The 24,754-nt window shown below is 40.3% G+C and overlaps 1 protein-coding gene across 3 annotated transcripts in view; it reads left to right on the plus strand.

Annotated features, from left to right (window-relative positions):
- FAM168A (family with sequence similarity 168 member A) overlaps positions 1–24,754 on the plus strand; it is a 194,931-nt gene that overhangs the window by 138,214 nt on the left and 31,963 nt on the right. For all 3 annotated transcript variants that reach the window (XM_060018305.1, XM_060018306.1, XM_060018307.1), the window contains exon 2: positions 12,170–12,257. In XM_060018305.1, the coding sequence (XP_059874288.1) occupies positions 12,188–12,257 (70 nt within the window). In that variant the 5' untranslated portion in view covers positions 12,170–12,187. The remainder of the gene's footprint in view (positions 1–12,169; positions 12,258–24,754) is intronic.

Raw genomic sequence — 24,754 nt, forward strand, 5'->3', positions numbered from 1 at the left:
TTCCTCCCCCCTCCCAACTGGAATGTAAGCAGGAATTTTTATTAGTCTCGTTCACTGCTGTATCTCAATTCCTCTATCAAGCTTATGTAAGACAAATGGCATTTGACATAGAAAGTCTCAGGCAGTGTCTTCAAACTGGGCATCAAAATATCCTTGGAAACACAAATACATAGATTCCTGAGCCCCATGCCAGATAGAGCATAGAGGATCTTCTATACCATGTGAAGGAGTAGGGATTTTATTCCCAAGGCTTTTGAGGGGAGTAATACCCTTATCCAACCTATGCTTCAATAAAGAATACCAGGGATTAATTAGAGTTGGTTAGAATGGGGGAAAAGAGTCCTGTTAGGACTGTTTAATATTTCAGACAATAGATATTGAAATTTGAACTAGAGAGCAGTAGCAATGAGAAAAGTAAGTTTATGAGGACTTGGTGATTGATTGGGTGTGAAAGAGTGGGAGGAATTTAGGATGACTTTCAGGGTTTCTGGCTTAAAGTGCCAGGTGGATAGATTGTCAATAACTGTGAGACGGCCAATACTGGATGGAAGAATGGGCTTGGGGAAGAATGTTGAGTTTAGTTTTGAATGTTGTGAGTTTGAATTGCTTATGGAGTTATCAGGAAGAAACGTTCAGGAAGTAGGTATGTGTGAAAGTAGATGTAGGTGAGTACTGCATTATAATAATTATTTTAAGAGAGATGTGAATTTCATATATCATGAACTAATCTAGACAACTACAAATCTATTTTCTGTCTCTGTAGATTTGCCTATTCTGGACATTTCAGAAAAATGGAATCACAGAATATGTGGCCTTTTGTGATGGGTTTTTTTCACTTCATATGCTTTCAAGGTTCATCCATGTTGTAGTATGTATCAATACTTCATTCCTTTTTATTTCCAAATATTCCATTGTATGGATATACCACATTTCATTTATCCATTCATAAGTTGAACATTGGATTGTTTCCACATTTTGACTATTATGGATAATGCTGCTATGAACATTTGTGTTCATACATTTTCATTTCTTTTGGTATATATCTAGAAGCGGCATTGCTGGGTCATGTGGTAACTCTGTGTTTAACTATTTGAGGAACTGTCAGATGTTTTCCCAAAGTGGCCATATCGTTTTACATTCCCACCAGCATTGTATAAGGGTCTAGATTTCTCCACATCCTTGCCAACACATTTTATTATCTTTTTGATTATAGCCATCCTAGTGTATGTGAAGTGGTATCTTGTGGTTTCGATTTGCATCTTTTCATGTGCTTATTGGCCATGTATATAACTTCTTTGAAGAAATGTATGTTGAGATTCTTTTCCAATTTTTTAAATTGGGTTATTGGCCTTTTTATTATTGAGCTAAGAGTTCCTTATATATTTTAAATACAAATCCCTTATGTAAATGATCTGCAAAAATCTGTCATTCTGTGGGTTGTCTTTCACTTTCTCAATGGTGTCCTTTAGTACACGAAAGCTTTTAGTTTTCCTTGCCTTTTTTTTAAAAATACATTTATCTATTTATGTATTTATTTTTGGCTGCGTTGGGTCTTTGTTGCTGCACGCAGGCTTTATCTAGTTGCAGAGAACAGGGGCTACTCTTCGTTGCGGTGCATTTCTCTTGTTGCGGAGCATGGGCTCTAGGTGCGTGGCTTCAGCAGTTGTGGCTCTTGGGCTCAGTAGTTGGGGCTTACAGGCTCTAGAGTGCAGAATCAGTAGTTGTCACGCACAGGCTTAGTTGCTCAACGGCATGTGGGATCTTCCCGGACCAGGGCTCGAACCCATATTCCCTGCATTGGCAGGTGGATTCTTAACCACTGCGCCACCAGGGAAGTCCCAAAAGTTTTTAGTTTTTTTTTTTTTTTAACATCTTTATTGGGGTATAATTGCTTTACAATGCTGTGTTAGTTTCTGCTTTATAACAAAGTGAATCAGTTATACATACACATATGTTCCCATATCTCTTCCCTCTTGCGTCTCCCTCCCTCCCACCCTCCCTATCCCACCCCTCCAGGCGGTCACAAAGCACCGAGCTGATCTCCCTGTGCTATGCGGCTGCTTCCCACTAGCTATCTGTTTTGCATTTGGTAGTGTATATATGTCCATGCCTCTCTCTCGCTTTGTCACAGCTACCCTTCCCCCTCCCCATATCCTCAAGTCCGTTCTCTAGTAGGTCTGTGTCTTTATTCCTGTCTTACCCCTAGGTTCTTCATGACATTTTTTTTTTCTTAAATACCATATATATGTGTTAGCATACGGTATTTGTCTTTCTCTTTCTGATTTACTTCACTCTGTATGACAGACTCAAGGTCTGTCCATCTCATTACAAACAGCTCAATTTCGTTTCTTTTTATGGCTGAGTAATATTCCATTGTATGTATGTGCCACATCTTCTTTATCCATTCATCCGATGATGGACACTTAGGTTGTTTCCATCTCCGGGCTATTGTAAATAGAGCTGCAATGAACATTTTGGTACATGACTCTTTTTGAATTATGGTTTTCACAGGGTATATGCCCAGTAGTGGGATTGCTGGGTCATATGGTAGTTCTTTTTGTAGTTTTTTAAGGAACATCCATACTGTTCTCCATAGTGGCTGTACCAATTCGCATTCCCACCAGCAGTGCAAGAGTGTTCCCTTTTCTCCACACCCTCTCCAGCATTTATTTTTCTAGATTTTCTAGATTTTTTGATGATGGCCATTCTGACTGGTGTGAGATGATATCTCATTGTAGTTTTGATTTGCCTTTCTCTAATGATTAATGATGTTGAGCATTCTTTCATGTGTTCATTGGCAGTCTGTATATCTTCTTTGGATAAATGTCTATTTAGGTCTTCTGCCCATTATTGGATTGGGTTGTTTGTTTTTTTGTTATTGAGCTGCATGAGCTGCTTGTAAATTTTGGAAATTAATCCTTTGTCGGTTGCTTCATTTGCAAATATTTTCTCCCATTCTGAGGCTTGTCTTTTGGTCTTGTTTATGGTTTCCTTTGCTGTGCAAAAGCTTTGAAGTTTCATTAGGTCCCATTTGTTTATTTTTGTTTTTATTTCCATTCCTCTAGGAGGTGGGTCAAAAAGGATCTTGTTGTGATTTATGTCATAGAGTGTTCTGCCTATGTCTTCCTCTAAGAGTTTGATAGTTTCTGGCCTTACATTTAGGTCTTTAATCCATTTTGAGTTTATTTTTGTGTATGGTGTTAGGGAGTGATCTAATCTCATACTTTTACATGTACCTGTCCTGTTTTCCCAGCACCACTTATTGAAGAGGCTGTCCTTTCTCCACTGTACATTCCTGCCTCCTTTATCAAAGATAAGGTGGCCATATGTGCGTGGGTTTATCTCTGGGCTTTCTATCCTGTTCCATTGATCTATCTTTCTGTTTTTGTGCCAGTACCATACTGTCTTGATTATTGTAGCTTTGTAGTATAGTCTGAAGTCAGGGAGCCTGATTCCTCCAGCTCCGTTTTTTGTTCTCAAGATTGCTTTGGCTATTCGGGGTCTTTTGTGTTTCCATACAAATTGTGAAATTTTTTGTTCTAGTTCTGTGAAAAATGCCAGTGGTAGTTTGATAGGGATTGCATTGAATCTGTAGATTGCTTTGGGTAGTAGAGTCGTTTTCACAATGTTGATTCTTCCAATCCAAGAACATGGTATATCTCTCCATCTATTTGTATCATCTTTAATTTCTTTCATCAGTGTCTTATAATTTTCTGCATACAGGTCTTTTGTCTCCTTAGGTAGGTTTATTCCTAGATATTTTATTCTTTTTGTTGCAATGGTAAATGGCAGTGTTTTCTTGATTTCACTTTCAGATTTTTCATCATTAGTGTATAGGAATGCCAGAGATTTCTGTGCATTAATTTTGTATCCTGCTACTTTACCAAATTCATTGATTAGCTCTAGTAGTTTTCTGGTAGCATCTTTAGGATTCTCTATGTATAGTAGCATGTCATCTGCAAACAGTGACAGCTTTACTTCTTCTTTTCCGATTTGGATTCCTTTTATTTCCTTTTCTTCTCTGATTGCTGTGGCTAAAACTTCCAAAACTATGTTGAATAAGAGTGGTGAGAGTGGGCAACCTTGTCTTGTTCCTGATCTTAGTGGAAATGCTTTCAGTTTTTCACCATTGAGGATGATGTTGGCTGTGGGTTTGTCATATATGGCCTTTTTTATGTTTAGGAAAGTTCCCTCTGTGCCTACATGTTGCAGGGTTTTTTTCATAAATGGGTGTTGAATTTTGTCGAAAGCTTTCTCTGCATCTATTGAGATGATCATATGGTTTTTCTCCTTCAATTTGTTAATATGGTTTATCACATTGATTGATTTGCGTATATTGAAGAATACTTGCATTCCTGGAATAAACCCCACTTGATTATGGTGTATGATCCTTTTAATGTGCTGTTGGATTCTGTTTGCTAGTATTTTGTTGAGGATTTTTGCATCTATGTTCATCAGTGATATGGGCCTGTAGTTTTCTTTCTTTGTGACATCCTTGTCTGGTTTTGGTATCAAGGTGATGGTGGCCTCATAGAATGAATTTGGGAGTGTTCCTCCCTCTGCTATATTTTGGAAGAGTTTGAGAAGGATAGGTGTTACCTCTTCTCTAAATGTTTGATAGAATTCGCCTGTGAAGCCATCTGGTCCTGGACTTTTGTTTGTTGGAAGATTTTTAATCACAGTTTCAATTTCAGTGCTTGTGATTGGTCTGTTCATATTTTCTATTTCTTCCTGATTCAGTCTTGGCAGGTTGTGCATTTCTAAGAATTTGTCCATTTCTTCCAGGTTGTCCATTTTATTGGCATAGAGTTTCTTGTAGTAATCTCTCATGATCTTTTGTATTTCTGCAGTGTCAGTTGTTACTTCCCCTTTTTCATTTCTAATTCTATTGATTTGAGTCTTCTCCCTTTTTTTCTTGATGAGTCTGGCTAATGGTTTATGAATTTTGTTTATCTTCTCAAAGAAGCAGCTTTTAGTTTTATTGATCTTTGCTATCGTTTCCTTCATTTCTTTTTCATTTATTTCTGATCTGATTTTTATGATTTTTTTCCTTCTGCTAACTTTGGGTTTTTTTTATTCTTCATTCTCTAATTGATGTAGGTGCAAGGTTAGGTTGTTTATTCGAGATGTTTCCTGTTACTTAAGGTGGGCTTCTATTGCTATAAACTTCCCTCTTAGAACTGCTTTTGCTGCATCCCATAGGTTTTGGGTTGTCGTGTCTCCATTGTCATTTGTTTCTAGGTATTTTTTGATTTCCTCTTTGATTTCTTCAGTGATCACTTCGTTGTTAAGTAGTGTATTGTTTCGCCTCTATGTGTTTGTATTTTTTACACATCTTTTCCCTTAATTGATATCTAGTCTCATAGTGTTGTGGTCAGAAAAGATACTTGATACAATTTCAATTTTCTTAAATTTACCAAGGCTTGATTTGTGACCCAAGATATGATCTATCCTGGAGAATGTTCCATGAGCACTTGAGAAAAATGTGTATTCTGTTGTTTTTGGATGGAGTGTCCTATAAATATCAATTAAGTCCATCTTGTTTAATGTATCATTTAAAGCTTGTGTTTCCTTATTTATTTTCATTTTGGATGATCTGTCCATTGGTGAAAGTGGCGTGTTAAAGTCCCCTACTATGAATGTGTTACTGTCAATTTCCCCTTTTATGGCTGTTAGTATTTGCCTTATGTATTGAGGTGCTCCTATGTTGGGTGCATAAATATTTACAATTGTTATATCTTCTTCTTGGATCGATCCCTTGATCATTATGTAGTGTCCTTCTTTGTCTCTTGTAATAGTGTTTATTTTAAAGTCTATTTTGTCTGATATGAGAATTTCTAGTCCAGCTTTCTTTTGATTTCCATTTGCATGGGGTATCTTTTTCCATCCCCTTACTTTCAGTCTGTATGTGTCTCTAGGTCTGAAGTGGGTCTCTTGTAGAGAGCATATATATGGGTCTTGTTTTTGTATCCATTCAGCCAATCTGTGTCTTTTGGTGGGAGCATTTAGTCCATTTACATTTAAGGTAGTTATCGATATGTATGTTCCTGTTCCCATTTTCTTAATTGTTTTGGGTTTGTTATTGTAGGTCTTTTCCTTCTCTTGTGTTTCTTGCCTAGAGAAGTTCCTTTAGCAGTTGCTGTAAAGCTGATTTGGTGGTGCTGAACTCTCTCAGCTTTTGCTTGTCTGTAAAGGTTTTAATTTCTCCATCAAATCTGAATGAGATCCTTGCTGGGTAGAGTAATCTTGGTTGCACGTTTTTCTCCTTCATCACTTTAAATATGTCCTGCCAGTCCCTTCTGGCTTGCAGAGTTTCTGCTGAAAGATCAGCTGTTAACCTTACGGGGATTCCCTTGTGTGTTATTTGTTGTTTTTCCCTTGCTGCTTTTAATATCTTTTCCTTGTATTTAATTTTTGACAGTTTGATTAATATGTGTCTTGGTGTATTTCTCCTTGAATTTATCCTGTATGGGACTCTCTGTGCTTCCTGGACTTGATTAACTATTTCCTTTCCCATATTAGGGAAGTTTTCAACTATAATCTCTTCAAATATTTTCTCAGTCCCTTTCTTTTTCTTCTTCTTCTTCTGGAACCCCTATAATTTGAATGTTGGTGCGTTTAATGTTGTCCCAGAGGTCTCTGAGACTGTTCTCAGTTCTTTTTATTCTTTTCTCTTTATTCTGCTTTCCAGTAGTTATTTCTATTTTATCTTCCAGGTCACTTATCCATTCTTCTGCCTCAGTTATTCTGCTATTGATCCCATCTAGAGTATTGTTCATTTCATTTATTGTGTTGTTTATCGTTGTTTGTTTCATCTTTAGTTCTTCTAGGTCCTTGTTTAATGTTTCTTGCATTTTGTCTATTCTATTTCCAAGATTTTGGATCATCTTTACTATCATTATTCTGAATTCTTTTTCAGGTAGACTGCCTATTTCCTCTTCATTTGTTAGGTCTGGTGGGTTTTTATCTTGCTCCTTCATCTGCTGTGTGTTTTCCTGTCTTCCCATTTTGCTTATCTTACTGTGTTTGGGGTCTCCTTTTTGCAGGCTACAGGTTTGCAGTTCCCGTTGTTTTTGGTGTCTGTCCCCAATGTCTAAGGTTTGTTTAGTGGGTTGTGTAGGCTTCCTGGTGGAGGGGACTAGTGCCTGTGTTCTGGTGGATGAGGCTGGATCTTGTCTTTCTGGTGGGTAGGTCCACGTCTGGTGGTGTGTTTTGGGGTGTCTGTGGACTTGTTATGATTTTAGGCAGCCTCTCTGCTAATGGGTGGGTGGTTGTGTTCCTGTTTTGCTGGTTGTTTGGCATAGGATGTCCAGCACTGTAGCTTGCTGGTCGTTGAGTGAAGCTGGGTGCTGGTGTTGAGATGGAGATCTCTGGGAGATTTTCGCCGTTTGATATTATGTTGAGCTGGGAGGTCTCTTGTTGACCAGTGTCCTGAAGTTGGCTTTCCCACCTCAGAGGCACAGCACTGACTCCTGGCTGTAGCACCAAGAGCCTTTCATACACACAGCTCAGAAAAAAAGGGAGAAAAAGTAGAGAGAAAGAATTAGTAGAAGTAGGAAGAAAGGAAGGAAGGAAGGAAGAAGAAAAGAAGGAAAGAAGGAAAGAAAGAAAAGAAAGGAAAGAAAGACGGGAGGGAGGGATGGTGGGAGGAAGGAAGGAAGGAAGGAGGGAAGGAAGGAAAAAAGAAAGAAAGAAGATAAAGTAAAATAAAATAAAATATAATAAAGTTATTAAATTAAAAAATAATTATTAAGAAAAAAATAATGGACGGATAGAACCTTAGGACAAATGGTGGAAGCAAAGCTATACAGACAAAATCTCATACAGAAGCATACACATACACACTAACAAAAAGAGGAAAAGGGGAAAAAAATCATAAATCTTGCTCTCAAAGTCCACCTCCTCAATTTGGAATGATTTGTTGTCTAAAGGAGGGAGGGAGTGATGGAAGGAAGGAAGGAAGGAAGGAAGATAAAGTAAAATATAAAGTTATTAAAATAAAAAATAATTATTAAGAAAAAAATTTAAAAAAGAATAAATAAAAACCACCGAACAGATAGAACCCTAGGACAAATGGTGGAAGCAAAGCTATACAGACAAAATCTCACACAGAAGCATACACATACACACTCACAAAAAGAGGAAAAGGGGGAAAAAATCATAAATCTTGTTCTCAAAGCCCACCTCCTCAATTTGGGATGATTCGTTGTCTATTCATGTATTCCACAGATGCAGGTACATCAAGTTGATTGTGGAGCTTTAATCCGCTGCTTCTGAGGATGCTGGGAGAGATTTCCCTTTCTCTTCTTTGTTCTCACAGCTCCCAGGGGCTCAGCTTTGGATTTGGCCCCGCCTCTGCGTGTAGGTCGCTGGAGGGCGTCTGTTTTTCCGCTCAGACAGGACGGGGTTAAAGGAGCCGCTGATTCGGGGGCTCTGGCTCACTCACGCCGGGGGGGAGGGAGGGGCACAGAGTGCCGGACGAGCCTGCGGCGGCAGAGGCCAGCATAACGTTGCACCAGGGTGAGGCGCGCCGTACGTTCTCCCGGGGAAGTTGTCCCTGGATCCCGGGAGCCTGGCAGTGGCGGGCTGCACAGGCTCCCCGGAAGGGGGGTGTGGAGAGTGACCTGTGCTCGCACACAGGCTTCTTGGTGGCGGCAGCAGCAGCCTTAGCGTCTCATGCCCGTCTCTGGGGTCCGCGCTTTTACCTGCGGCTCGCGCCCGTCTCTGGAGCTCCTTTAAGCAGTGCTCTTAATCCCTTTTCCTCACGCACCAGGAAACAAAGAGGGAAGAAAAAGTCTCTTGTCTCTTCGGCAGCTCCAGACTTTTCCCCGGACTCCCTCCCGGCTGGCCGTGCCGCATTAGCCCCCTGCAGGCTGTGTTCACGCCGCCAACCCCAGTCCTCTCCCTGCCCGAAGCCCGAGCCTCAGCTCGCAGCCCCGCCCGCCCCAGCGGGTGAGCAGACAAGCCTCTCGGGCTGGTGAGTGCCGGTCGGCACCGATTCTCTGTGTGGGAATCTCTCCGCTTTTCCCTCAGCACCCCTGTTGGTGCGCTCTCCCCCGCTCCGCCACCCGCAGTCTCCGCCCGCGAAGGGGCTTCCTAGTGTGTGGATACCTTTCCTCCTTCACGGCTCCCTCCCACTGGTGCAGGTCCCATCCCTATTATTTTGTCTCTGTTTTTTCTTTTTTTCTTTTGCCCTACCCAGGTACGTGGGGAGTTTCTTGCCTTTTGGAAGGTCTGAGGTCTTCTGCCAGTGTTCAGTAGGTGTTCTGTAGGAGTTGTGCCACGTGTAGATGTATTTCTGGTGTATCTGTGGGGAGGAAGGTGATCTCCGCGTCTTACTCTTTCGCGTTATTCCGTTTGTCCCGTCCGCACCGTGCAGTCCACGTCGCATTGGCAACGTCAGCCGGCTGCTCCGTCTAAACCCCGTCTGGCTTCCCCGAGGCCTTGGTGGAAGGTGTGACGACCCCAGCAGGTCTGTCCTAGGCCAAGAGGTGGAGGCGGCCTTCCCCTCACCCCGCCGCTCTCTGCTGGGCTCCGCAGAGCCGCGTGTACCTGGGGCAGCACGCCCTCCCCCGCGGTCGCCAGTTTTTTGTTTTGATGAATCCATTTAATCTATTTTTTTCCTTTCGTTGTTTGTGCTATTGGTATCATAATTACCATTGCCAAATCCGAGGTCACAAAGGTTTAGGCTATCTTTTCTTCTTTCTTCTAAGAGTTTTATGTTTTTAGCTCTCTCATTTAGGTCTTTGATCCATTTGGGGTGCTAATCTTGACCTTGTCCCTTACTTTGTGACCTCAGACTGTTCATTTGCCTTTTTTCAGCCTCACTTTTTTCATCTGTTAAAATAAAAGTTGATATGTGAGTGCACAAAACAGCAACAGAAAACAGATCAGTGGTTGCCACAGCTGGGAGTTGTGAGCAGGGTATTGACCACAAAGATGAGAGAACTTTTGGGGGTGATGAAAATACTTTGTATCTTAATTGTGGTGATGTTTGTACAACTATATACATTTTTCAGGGCTCATAGAACTGTATACCTAAAAGGAGTAAATTTTACTGTATGTATATTATACCTCAGTAAACCTAGCTTTTAAAAAAAAAACACAAAAGCCTTACAACAACTCTACAAAGTATGTGTTATTCTTTTCCATTTTGAGGCTAGAGGAAACTGATACTTAGGAAAGTTAGTGGACTTGCCTATGGTCCCACATTTTGTATGTGGCAGTTCTAGGATTTTAACCTAAATCTGCCTGATTGTAGAGCTTGTGATCGTCCTACTCATTTTTAGCCTGTCCCTGACAGTGTGTGGATTCTATTGTAAAAGGCTAACCTTCTCGTGAAAGCCAGGAACCCTGTCTGCCTGTGAGCCACTCACCAGAAGTAGCTGTCTTATTCTTATTCCAAATTCTGAACCCCTGGCAGATCTCATTTCTGCCAGTCATTAATTGAGATTGGAATCCATGCTGTTGTGGAGTGCTACTCAGACATGGTCTCCTGAGACTGTGGCCCTCATTTTGGAGCAGCAGGAGATCAGTTTCAAAACTGATGAGTTTCTTTGGTTATGAAAAGCAATTTCTAACTTTGTCCAATCAGCAGCACAGAGTACCTTCTCCGTAGGAGAGTGCTCCGATGTTTACAGGGCCCGTTGTGCTGCTTAGCACAGTCTTCCTTACTCTGGCTTATTTAGCAGAGAACCGGTCGGGTGGAAGAGAGATCCAAGGCAATCACCGTCATCATTTACATCTGCATGCCACTTTATAGTTTGCAGTGTGTTTTAACATCTGTGAACTCTCTTAATTTTCTTAGCACCTTGCCAGGAGAGTGCTTATATTTAGAGAGAGTGTATTCTTGGATAACTCTGGCTGTGTGTCTTTTCCTTAAATTGTGCTGGAATGTGTATATCTCCTGTAACTTTTATCCTCGAATTGTTCTAGTTTCAGTTTGTCAACTGGTGGTAGTTTAATCTAGCCTCTTGCCCTGGGGTGATTTGGCAGCACTGTGCATTGGGTACATTTCAAGTTCTATCCTCTGAATTTGACCAACATCATTTCCTTTTTTGCCTGTTTGACTGCCCCACCTTCGTCTCTTTCGGAACCCATCTTTCCTCCACCTCTCATTCCAGAACCCTGGACAGAGTAATTAATCTCAGAGCAATCGTCATCAAGCCAGCTGTTGACTTTAACAACCTGTCTTCAATGTTTGACTTGTTTCCTATCCTGAGGTGCTATGGGAGAAGTTAATGACCTAAAAAATTGCCCATCTATCATGTGAGCCTAGTTAGGAGGGAATTGTTTGATTTTTTATGACATGTAAATAATATGTTTGGAGACATTTTCAAACATGTTTTGGCCTGTGTGTCAGAGCTGGTTCCCTAAACAAGGTGGGACAAATTGGCTGGGTAATAGAGCTTAATGACAGATTTTCCATTAATCAGAATGGAGAATGTGCTTTATTAAGATAATTAACAGATCACTTGTGCAGGTGATACTTATTGCACAGAAATTTCCAAGTTTCTTTCCCTTGAATAAGCTTTGAAAGAGATCTTGGCTATGTTTCCTTGTTTGCATTAAAATGATCAATGGCAGTAAATTCCCGTTTTTTTCCAAAACTGCTAGTAACTAGTATCCTGTCCTCTGTAAGTGCAAAAGATGGGTGACACACTTGCTGCTCTTCCAGCAGTCTGTGTGTTTATCACCAGGTACTCGGGCTCCCCTGGTGAGGAGTAGAATTGCATCCTTTCCCAGCTCCTAGACTAGCATCCTTAGAATTAGAAAGGGCCTCAGAGAGCCTAAAGTAATTGATTTTACATCAGGACACTGAAGCCCAGAGAGGGGATGGGACTTGGCCAGTGCCACACAGTACACTCATGGTAGAGGCATCTGTGGGATAGTGGGACTAGTACTGAACTGAGAATCAAAAGGCCGGGGTTGACATTAGGCAAATTGTGTCACCTCTCTGCCTCTCAGTATCTTCATGTGTACAATGGGAAAAGTGTCTAGCATAGGGCCAAATACAAACAAATGGCTTTTTTGTAGTCCTCTTTCTACTGTACCGTGTTGCTTCTCTATGAGTGTAACCTGAAGATTATAGATCAGAAGTTGATGTCAGGGAGAATGAGCAATCATTAATCAATGCTGTTTTTTTGTTTGTTTGTTTGTGTCTCTGTAGGTTTCTCAGTTGTCCACAATGAACCCTGTTTATAGCCCCGTGCAGCCTGGGGCTCCTTATGGCAACCCTAAGAACATGGCCTACACAGGTGAGTGGTGTGGGAATGGCTCTCATTTTGAGAAGTGGTGGTTAAGGATATTATCTCATAACATTTTGAATGACTTTTGGTATACTGTGCCTCCAAAAGCCCTAGTAAAGCTTGGGAACTTGTAGAAGGGAGACATGTCTGGGGTCTAGTGCAGATGGAAATGACGTTCTTAAGACCATGGTCTATTGAATTGCCAACTAGGAGAAAGGAAGAGAGGTAACATTTATTACTGAGTACCTACCATGGGCCTAGCCCTGCGCTGGGTACTTTTGCATATCATGTTTAACTTTAATCTTAGAAGTAGTTGTACAGGGTGTGGTTTATTATCACCATTGCACAGATGAGAAACTACAGTTTCAGTAAGAGGCCACAAACAAAAATAGATATTTGAACCCAGGTCTGCTGATTCTGAAGCCTGATCTTTTTCCTGACTGCATACCATGCTGTTTCCTACTGCACTGCCTTTGTGTATGTTGTCCCTCTGTCTAGAATGCCATTGTCCCCTGACAACTTCACCTTATCCTTTAAGATCTCGGCTCTGAGCTCAGACAGCACTTTTCCAGGGAGAATTCTCTCCCTTACTTGGCCTTGGGCAAGCTTTTTTTTTTTTTAATTAATTTATTTATTGATTGATTTTGGGCTGCGTTGGGTCTTTGTTGCTGCGTGCGGGCTTTCTCTAGGTGCGGTGAGCGGGGGCTACTCTTTGTTGCAGTGTGCAGGCTTCTTATTCGGTGGCTTTCTCTTGTTGCGGAGCACAGGCTCTAGGCACGCGGGCTTCACTAGTTGTGGCTTGCGGGCTCTAGAGCACAGGCTCAGTAGTTGTGGCACACGGACTTAGTTGCTATGGGGCATGTGGGATCTTCCCGGACCAGGGCTCAATCCTGTGTCACCTGCATTGACAGGCGGATTCTTAAAGCTCTTTCAGATAATAGCTAGATGACTTTGGACAAGTTGCTTAGCCTCCCTGAATTTAAATTTATTTTATAAATTGAGATCATATTATCTATTTCACAGGATAGTTATGAGAATTAAATGAGATAATTAGTACTCCATAGGGAGAGAGGGAAGATTGTCTTTGTTTCTACTAATCAGTGAAGATCAGTATCAGCCTGGAACTATGGGGTTTTTTGGCGGAGTTGGGTCTTCGTTTCTACGCTCAGGCTTTCTCTAGTTGCGGCGAGCAGGAACTACTCTTCGTTGTGGTGCATGGGCTTCTCATTGCGGTGGCTTATCTTGTTGTGGAGCATGGGCTCTAGGTGCGCGGCTTTCAGTAGTTGCAGCATGTGGGCTCAGTAGTGGTGGCTCGCGGGCTTAGTTGCTCTGCTGCATGTGGGATCTTCCCAGACCAGGGATCGAACCTGCGTCCCCTGCATTGGCAGGCGCATTTTTAACCACTGTGCCACCAGGAAAGTCCCTGGAACTATGTTTTCAGTTAATTTTTCTGCTGGGATTCTAAGACTATACAGATAGTATAAACTCCACATAAGTAGAATGCATTCAAATTTTACACAGGCCAAGGTTTCAAATTCTTCAGGAAACTTTCTTTTTTACCCTTAGCTTCCTGTTGTCTCTGTACTTTTCAGACAAATTTTTTTTCTTTTAAACTGACTTATGACTTATCTAAATTCTCAGCTTTATGCAGGGGAATTTGAGTTCCAGCTCTTGGCTTCTCCAAGGCCTAGAGCCTCATCTCCCAACCCCTCCATAGCTATGAAAAGCAAGCCCTTTGATTGCCCAGACCAAAAAACCTTCCCAGAGCATCCCAATATCAGTTCACTGTGAGAGTTCCTGATTTTTCATTTCATTTTTTGACCCTGGAGATTTTTTTCTTTCCTAAAATCTCAAGTCTGCCTGTGTTTGTTATATAACAAACTGTTTGTTATACTTTTTATCCAGCTTTTCTAAGTGTTACGGAGTAGGCAGATTTTCAGGTTATCTTTTCCTCCACATTGCAAGAAATAAAGATCCAAGTGAGATAATCTGTAAGCAAATGCCAAATACAATGCTTTAGAGTAAACATTTGTTATTATTGTTAGTAACAATAATGGTTATGTTAAAGAGTGTTAATTACCATTTGGCAAGCACATACTAGGTACTTTATATATATTAATTATAATCTTATTAATCATAAGCTCCATAGTACTCTTCTTTTAGCTAAGTAACTGGTAGTTTAATTCAGGTTGTATTACTTGGCCAGTATATGTAGCTTCTGAAGGAGGAGGAGAGATTTGAACTCGGATCTTTATGATATCAAAGTGATATGCTTTCTGTTATAGCAAGCTGATTTGTCTTAAAATATGTGCTTCTTTCACTGCTTCCAGTGATAAGCTAGGGGAGAGGGTTTTCTTTTCAGTTTCTAGGACTAGGGAGCCTCACCTTTGAGGAGCTAGGAGCCTGCTCCTGGCCAGCAGTTTGGGGTAGACTGGGAAGGGGACAGTAGAAGTGGAGGGTCAAGTCCATTGTGCTGTCATCTGCTTCAGGGGTAATGGGGTGGTGGACACAGGCAATAGAGAAGTTGGGAAAATTCCTGATTTTAAATTCTCTCTGAAATGTAAGAGGGAAATAAAATACAGCTTTGCAGTTATAATTCTGACACTAATTCCAATGTGCGGGTTCTTTCCGCACACCAAGCTGTTCTCTGACACCAGCTGGGTGTCCTACAGTTCAACTCAATTCTGACACTGTCTACCTGGAGATAACGTCATTTCAGAGGTTGAGAGCTCAGCCCCGCAAAACTGTCCTCATTTCGGATGCCAATCACAAGTCCAGGTTGTGACCTGTGCTTCTGACTGATTGGCTATAAATCAGAGGTTCCCATAACCCCCCTCCTTGGGTTCAATTAATTTGCCAGAGCAGCTCATAGAACTTAGGAAACCAGTTTACTCACTAGATTATTGGTTTATTATAAAAGGATGTAGCTCAAGAACAGGCAGATGGACGAGATGCATAGGGCAATGTATGCAGAAAGGAATGTGGATCCTCTAGAGCAGGGGTCTCCAACCCCCGGGCCATGGACAACTACAGGTCCAGGCCTGTTAGGAACCGGGCCTCACAGCAGGAGGTGAGTTGCAGGCCAGCGAGCAAAAGCTTCGTCTGTCACTCCCCATAGCTTGCATTACCGCCTGAACCATCCCCCACATTGCTCTCATTACCGCCTGAACACCCCACCCCCCTCCGTCCGTGGAAAAATTGTCTTCCATGAAACTTGTCCCTCATGCCGAAAAGGTTGGGGACCGCTGCTCTAGAGGGTGCCAGCACTCTCCCAGCACCTCCACATGTTCACCAACCTAGAAGCTCTCGTCCTTTTTGGTTTTTATGTTGCCTTCAGTACATAGGTATGATTGGCCATTGCTGATTGATTCAACTTGTAGCCCCTCTCCTCTCCCCAGAGGTCAAGAGGAGGGGTGGGACTGAAAGTTTCAAATCTTCAATAACATGCTTGGTCTCCTTGGCAACTAGCCCCCATCCTTAGGTGCTTTCCAAAAGTTACCTTATTAACATAAACTCGGGTGTGGTTGAAAGGGGTTTGTCATGAATATCAAGACACCCTTTGGGAATTCCCTGGCAGTCTAGTGGTTAGGACTCTGCACTTCCAATGCAGGGGCAGGGGTTTGATCCCTGGTCAGGCCATAGGATCCTGCATACCATGCAGCGTGGACAAAACAACAACAACAACAAAAAGACATCCTATTGCTCTTACCACTTAGGAAATTTCAAGGGTTTTTAGGACCCCTGTGCCAGGAACAGAGATGAAGACCAAATATATACTTATTATGTCACAATATCACAGCAATACAATGTATTCCAGTGAACAGTTGTCTTCTAGCCAATTGACAGCATTCTCTCTCTCTCCTTTTAAAAGCTCTTTTACTGAGCACTTATTGTGTGCCAAAAATTGAGCTCAGTGTTTTACAGACTATTTATTATTTATTTATTTATTTATTTTTTGTGGTATGCGGGCCTCTCACTGCTGTGGCCTCTCCCGTTGCGGAGCACAGGCTCCGGACGCGCAGGCTCAGCGGCCATGGCTCATGGGCCTTGCTGCTCCGCGGCATGTGGGATCTTCCCGGACTGGGGCACAAACCCTTGTCCCCTGCATCGGCAGGCAGACTCTCAACCACTGCGCCACCAGGGAAGCCCCAGACTATTTATTTTTATACCTGCAGTAATCCTATGAAGTGGTTATAACTAGCTCCTTGAACACCTTGGAAAAGTGAGTTTAGAGAATATAATCTGTTCATATACTTTCAAATAACTGAATGTGTAGATAGAGCTGTAGAATGAATGTTTACGTCCCCCCAGATTCATATGTTGAAGCTCTAACCCGCAATGTCATAGTATTTGGAGATGGGGCCTTTGGGAGATAATTAGGTTTAGATGAGGTCATGAGGATGGGGCCTTCATAGTGGGATTAGTATGCTTATAAGAAGAGGAGGAGACACCAAGTTTTCTCTCTGCCGTGGGAGGACACAGCAAGAAGGCTGCCATCAGCAAACCAGGAAGAGAGAGCCCTCACTATAACTCAACCAGGCTGGCACCCTGATCACATACTTCCAGCCTCCAGAATTGTGAGAAAGAAATTTCTGTTGTTTAAGCCACCCAGTCTATGGTATTTTGTTGTGGCAGCTCCAGCTGACAATAAAGATAGTACATTGAACACTTGAATATGCTTCACATAGATTTACCATGACAATGGGCTTTTTACAGACTGGACGTTTCTTTTTCTGAAAGGCCTCAGAAATGTTTCTCTGCTAGAAGTTTGAAATGAAGTCAAGACCAAAACATTCTCTATTTTTCTTTTCTTTCTTTTTCTCTTCTTTTCTTAAAATATTCTAATAGTGAGAGTGTCCAAGGATCACCAGAGGTCTGGTATATGTGCTGAAGAGAGGACAGGTTTTGGAACCTATCAGATCTGGAGTAGAATCTAGGCTCTGCCACTAATTAGCTGCGTGAGCTTGAGTGAGTTATTTAACCTTTCTGAATCTCAGTTTCCTCAACTGTGAAATGGGATAATGATCTATACAGATGGTTGGTTCATGGGTCCGTGTTTATAAAGCCTCTGACACCAGACTTATAGTTGACACTCAGTTAATGGTTATCACAATGCACAGCAATGAGTATACCTCTGTAGGGGAAAGAATATGGGATATGGAGTTAGTGACTTAGATTATAGACCTGATTCTGCCACTTAAAAACTATGTGACATCACATAAATTATTAAACTTTCTGGGCCTCAGTGTATCCTTTGCAAAAAGAAAAAGAACTAGGAATGCCTTCTTTACAAGACAGCTGAGAGTAATAAATGTAACAGGGCCAACCATTGACTTGTGAAGTTTCAAAAACCCAATTAGAAAAGAATTCTGAAATGTGAGAACAGATGGACTCCCTTATACTAACCCATCATTTTATAAGTGAGAAGATAGAGGAGTGTTTGAGGAAAGTGTTGGAGCTAGGTCTTGTACCTAGGTCTTCCCACAAAGTAACAACCAAGGTTTTATCCTTGAAAACCTTGCTTGTCAACATCCTGTCCTGGCCACTTCCCAATCTTCTGCTGGCCCAGACCAGCTCACATGCTCTCCCCACTCTTGTTCTGAACCCTAAATGCATTTCCTAGCTTCAGCATGCAGCAAACATGTTAAATACTTCATATACCTCCCACAAAAGACATGACCTTCAAGGTTGCAAAGCTAGGAAATTGATCTGTTCATATACTTCACTAGCGTTTTTCATCAGTTCGTTTTCCCCTAGAATGCTTTCTTTACTTAAAAAAATAAAGTCAATTTAAGAAGCAGATCTGGGGGCTTCCCTGGTGGCACAGTGGTTAAGAATCCACCTGCCAATGCAGGGGACACAGTTTTCATCCCTGACCCGGGAAGACGCCATGTGCTGTGGATCAGCTAAGCCCATGCACCACAACTACAGAGCCTGCGAGCCACAACTGCCGAGCCTGCGCACCACAACTACTGAAGCCCATGTGCTCTAGGGCCCACATGCCACAACTACTGAGCCTGTGTGCCGCAACTACTGAAGCCTGTGCACCACAACAAGAGAAGCCACCGCAATGAGAAGCCCACGCACCACAACAAAGAGTAGCCCCCACTTGCCATAACTAGAGAAAGCCCTTGTGCAGCAACGAAGACCCAATGCAGCCAAAAATAAATTTAAATAAAAAAAGTTTAAAAAAAGCAGATTTGTATTTGACACGGCAGTTTATCAGCTAGAGGACCTCAATAATTAAGCTGACAGCATGCAAATACAATGAATAATCTGATATACCAGTAAAGTTTAAAAAAAAAAAAAATCTTTCTCTGCAGTGACCCAGGCCCTGTACCTTTCACCCTTCTCTGTTAAGGATCACCTGGTGGAGGTTTTAAGACTAACTGACATTTGTACTTTGTTCTTTGCAAAGAACTTTTGTGGGTTTTTCCCCTATATATTTCTTATAACAAGTCTGGGGAGATAGCCCTTATTTTCCAAATAAAATGACTGGGGATGAGCTTTCCCAAGGTCATGCTACTACTGAGCCCGTGTGCCACAACTGCTGAAGCCCACGTGCCTAGAGCCTGTGCTCCCCAACAAGAGAAGCCACCACAATGAGAAGCCTGCGAACCACAACGAAGAGTAGCCTCCACTCACTGCAACTAGAGAAAGCTCATGCGCAGCAACGAAGACCCAATGCAGCCAAAAAAAAAAAAAAAAAACTACTAAATAGTCAAGTTTTCCCTTTTAAAATAAATAAATAAGTAAATAAATAAATACCTTTATGTTTCTCAGATTACATCTTTCTTCCCCATCCTTCCCACCCTTTATCATTCAGGCCATTCTTACTCTTTCTTGGATTATCTACACTGCCCCCTAACTGGTCTTTCTGACTCCTATCACATACCTTCTCCCCAATGCATTCTTTACAAATCAACTAAAATCATTTTTCTAAGTTGAAAATTTGACCACATCACTCAAGTGCTTAAAACCCTTTAATGATTCTTCACTGTCCTTTGGATAAAGTCAAAACTTCTTAGCTTGCAATAGGAGATTTTTATGACCTGACCATTCAGATCTCTCCAGCCCATCTTCTGCTCATCTTATCTATCTATATTCTCAGTCCAGATGGTGGCTGTCATTATGTTTTAGAGCTATAATTTCATTAGAGGTCATCAAATACAATCTTATTCTCAGATGAAGAATCTGAGGTCTTATAAGTGCCTAAGGAAAGAACTTATTACAGTTCACAGTGAATTCAGTATCTGATTTACTAGTACCCAGCTTGCCCCTGGCATACCATGAATATTGTCTAAATATTTTTTGGGTAAATAGATGGATGGACAAATATCAAAATTGGAAGTAGAAACCAAAACTTTGGCAGCCAATCTAGTTCTCTTTCTACTTACTTTATGCTGCTTCTTTATTTCCAAGAATGAATATGTATATATAAACACCTGATATGTAGTTAGGCTCTCATTAGGTACTAAAACATTACTAGCCATTGTTTTATTAGTCATCATTATATCCCCAGAGCCTAGCACAAAGATGGGTACAGAGTAGATTCTCAGTAAATTTCAAAGGGAGAAGTGAAGGAGAAGAGAAAGGAAGGAAGGAAAGGAGAGAGGGAGGGAGGGAGAGAGAAGAGGAGGGGAGGGGACGGGGTCACATCAGAGAATTATGAGATGGGGTTGAGGGAAAGACTCCTTTGATCTGGCTGCCCTTTCTAATGAGTAGCTCTCTGTCATGGCAGGAAGAGTCTGGGACAGGTTGCCAGTGTGGGAGAGATTGTTCTTGCTTTGTAGGTGAATGAACTGAGGCTCAGAGAATTTAATTTGGATGATCTGTTGTGACTGGTCAACCCTTTGGATGGACCAGATGGAACAGGGTGATTTTTCTCCTTATGAGTTATGAAGAGACAGCAGAGATCCTCAGAGAAAACAAAAGGGATCTTCTCCCCTTGCCTACTTGGTTTATAGCAAATTTTCTTTTTTAGAACAATGATAGTTGAAGTCTAACAATTCCTTCGAGCTTCTTAGAAAGGAAGAGGTATCCTCAAACCTCCTACATTACCTATGTAGTCAGCTTTGGACTGGCTTACTTTGGGTCTCAGCTTCTTTGCTAACAAAGCCAGATTTGACTTCTAAAAACAAAATTAACTTTCAGTTATAAGATAAATAAGTACTAGGAATGTAATGTACAACATGATAAATATAATTAACACTGCTGTATTTTATATATGAAATTTACTAAGAGCAAATCCTGCGTCCTCATCACAAATAAAAAATATATTTTTCTATTTAGTTTTATATCTACATGAGATTATGGATGTTCACTAAACTTATCGTGATAACCATTTCATGATGTATGTAAGTCAAATCATTATGCTGTACACCTTAAACTTATTATTATAAGTTATTATAAGTCAATTATAATAAGTCAGTTATATAAGTCAATAACTTATTATTATAAGTCAATTATATCTCAATAAAACTGGAAGAAAAAAATTGGACTCACCTTTACCAAATTTTCTCTGAAGCTTTAGAAAACAAGGGTCCGCAGAACCCCATGTAATAATAGATAAGAAGTAAAATACTTTACAACTTTACCATTTGTAATTTCATTGAATCCTTATAACAGTTGTATGAGGTAGAAATTTTTATTAAAAAATTGATTTTACAGATGAAGAAAGACTAAGAAAAGTCAATAAGTGTGTACAAGTTTTTACTGCTTGTAAGTGGCAAAGCTAAGACTAGAGCTTAGGTTTACTGGAATCTAAATCCAATTCCAGTGTACTTCCCACTCCACCAGGCTGTCAGGCAAGGCCTCTCTGGGTTTTAAAGGGAACACAAGTAGTGTGTCTGCCTCTGATACATTATATGTGGTGTCGGTACAAAAAGCAAATGGATTAAATCTTGTCTGGGCAAGAATCATGCACATTAAACTGATTTGCTCTTTGCTTGTGGCTGATTTACTTGCCTGGATCACAAAATTATTTCCCACTTTGGTAGGAAAGAAAGCAGTATTTTCCCCCAAAGAAAGAAGTGTTGGCCTTGAGTTATTATTCCTCTGCTCCTTTTGGCTTCCTGTTCTCTGAAGAAGTTGTTCATTAATTTCATGTCTTTCTAGACTGTGAGCTCTTTAAGTATAAAAGTCAAGAACCTCCTGTGCCTGGAAGAGAGCAGGCAGTTAGTTACTCATTAAATATTCATTGAATTAAGTTATTATCATTATGTTTATATTAATTATAAATTACTATTGCTGTAGGTAATTATTTTATAGTAATAACTACCATTAATGTTAAGAAAGCTAGGGTGGCTATGCTATTATCAGACAGAACAGACTTTAAAACAACAACAAAAAATGTTACTAGAGTTAAAGAGGGACATTTTATAATAATAATAAAAGAGTCAATCATTCATGAAGGTATAACAATTATAAACATATATACACCTAACAATAGAATCCCAAAATATGTGAAACAAACTATACCTAACAGATATCTGTAGGACACGCCAACAACAGAATTTAGTTGTCTCCAGTACACATGAAACATTCTCCAGGATAGTCAGTATGCTGGGCCATAAAACAACTCTCAGTACATTTAGAGGATTGAACTCATACAGAGTATGTTCTCCAGTCACAATGGAATGAAGTTATAAATTAGTAATAAAAAGAAATTTGAGAAATTTACAATTTAGTGAAAAATAACACACTCCTGAATAATCAATGGGTCAAAGAAGAAATCACAAGGGAAATTAGAAAATACTTGGAGATGAGTAAAACACACCATACCAAAATTTATGGGATGTAGCTAAAGTATACTTAGAAGGAAATTTATAGCTATAAATGCCAACATTAAAAATGAAGAAAAGGGGCTTCCCTGGTGGTGCAGTGGTTGAGAGTCCGCCTGCTGATGCAGGGGACGCGGGTTTGTGCCCCAGTCCGGGAGGATCCCACATGCCGTGGAGCGGCTGGGCCCGTGAGTCATGGCCATTGAGCCTGCGCGTCCGGAGCCTGTGCTCCACAGTGGGAGAGGCCACAACAGCGAGAGGCCCACATACCGCAAAAAAAAAAAGAAGAGTGATCTCAACTCAGTAACCTAACCTTCCACCTTAACACACTGGGGGGAATAAAAGAGTAAACTAAACCTAAAGCAAGTAAAGGGAAGGGAATAATAAAGATTAGAGTAGAAATCAATGAAATTAAAAAACAGAAGAACAATAGAGAAAATCAATAAATCAAAAGTTGGTTCTTTGAAAAGAGCAACAAAATTAACAAACTTTTATCTAGACTGATTAAGAATAAAAGAGAGAAGACTTAAATTAGTAAAATCAGGAATGATACAGGGGGCATTATTACTGATTTTACAGAAATAAAAAGGATTATAAGGGCATATTATGAACAATTATATGCCAACAAATCAGATATCTAGGAGGAATGGAAGAACTACAGATGGTACCTGACTTATGATGATTCAACTTAGGATTTTTCAACTTTGCAATGGTGTGAAAGTAGAAAATCTGAACAGACCTATAACATAATTAGTAAAAAAAACAAACAAACTTTCTACAAAGAAAAGCCCAGGACAAACATCTTCATTGGTGAGTTCTAACAAATATTTAAATAAGAATTAACATTCACCTTCCACAGACTCTTCCAAATAATAGAGGAGGGGGGAATACTCTCGGCAAGTATTGTCCTGATACCAAAATCAGACAAAGACATCATAAGAAAACTATAGACTAATATCCCACTTGAATATAAATGCAAAAGGCCTCAACAAAATAGTAGCAAAACGAGCAATAACGTATAGAAAGGGTTATATTACACACTATGACCAAGTGGGATTTATCCCGGGGGGAAGATCCATTCAACATAGGAAAATCAATCAGTGCAACACACCATATTAAAACATTAAAGGACAGAACTCACATAATCATCTCAATAGATACAGAAAAAGCTTTTGACAAACTCTAATACCCTTTCATGATTTAAAGAAACAAAGAAATGAACAAAAACTCCAACAAACTAGGAATAGAAGGAACTTCCTCAACCTGATACAGGACATTTATGAAAAACCCATGGCTGTCATCGTACTTCATAGGAAAAGACTGAATGCTTTTCCCATAACATTGTGAACAGGCAAGGATTTCAGGTCTCACCACTTCTGTTGAACATTGTGCTGGAGGTTCTAACCAGGGCAGTTGGGCAAGAAAATGAAATAAAAGTCATCCAGATTGGAATGGAAGAAGTAAACTAGCTGTCTTTGCAGATGACACGATCTTGCATAGAGAAAATTCTGAGGAATCCATGCAGAAACTATTAGAACTAGTAAATGAGTTCAGCAAGGTTGCAGGATATAAGATCAATATATAAAAATCATATTTCTGTACAGTTGTAATAAATAATCCAAAAATGAAATTATGAAAACAATTCTGTTTACAATAGCATCAAAACAAAAAAAATAGGAATCAATTTAACAAAAGAAGCATAAAACATAAACTCTGAAAACTACAAAACATTCTTGAAAGAAATTAACGATCTAAATAATTAGAAAAATATCCCATGTTCATGGATTGAAAGATTTAATATTTTTAAGATGGTAATACTCCCCAAATTGATCTACAGATTCAACACAGTCCCTATCAGAATCCCAGCTGACTTGTTTGCATATTTTGACAAGCTGTTCCTAAACTTCACATGGAAATTCAAAGGACCCATATTAGCCAAAACAATCTTGAACAGGAACAGATTCAGAGGACCCACACTTCCCAATTTCCCAGAACTTATTAGAAAGCTACAGGTAATCAAGACTGTGTTTTTGGCATAGGGGTAGACATATGGATCACTGGAATAGTATTGAGTGTCCAGAAATAAACCCTCGTATTTACAGTCAGTGATTTTCAACAAGGGTACCAAAAACAATTCAGTGGGGGAAAGAACAGTCTTTTCAACATATGGTGCTGGGACAACTAGATATCTACATGTGAAAGAATGAAATAGGACCCCTCTTTCACATCATATACAAAAATTAACTCAGAATGGTTCAAAGACCTAAATATAAGAGCTAGAACTATAAAACTCTTATAAGAAAACTTGGAGGTAAATCTTTGTGACCTTAGATTTGGCAAGGGTTTCTTACATATGATACCAGTAGCACAAGAAGCCAAAGAAAAAAATAGGTAAATTGGACTTAATCAAAATTTAAAACTTTTGTACTTCAAAGGACACCATCAGTAAAACAAAAAGACAACCCACATATTTGGGATAAAATATTTGCAAATCATCTGACAGATAAGGGACTTGTACCGATGTTTATATGTCAAGAACTCTTACAAGTCGATAATAAAGACAACCCAATTAAGAAATTTGCAAAGAATCTGAATAGATAGTTCTCCAAAGAAGATATAAAGATGGCTAATAAACACATGAGAAGGTGTTCAACATAATTAGTCATCAGGGAAATGCAAATCAAAACCACAGTAAGGTTCTATTTAACACCCTTAGAATGGCTA

This window comes from Delphinus delphis, chromosome 8 (assembly GCF_949987515.2).
Source record: "Delphinus delphis chromosome 8, mDelDel1.2, whole genome shotgun sequence".
Lineage (NCBI taxonomy): Eukaryota > Metazoa > Chordata > Mammalia > Artiodactyla > Delphinidae > Delphinus > Delphinus delphis.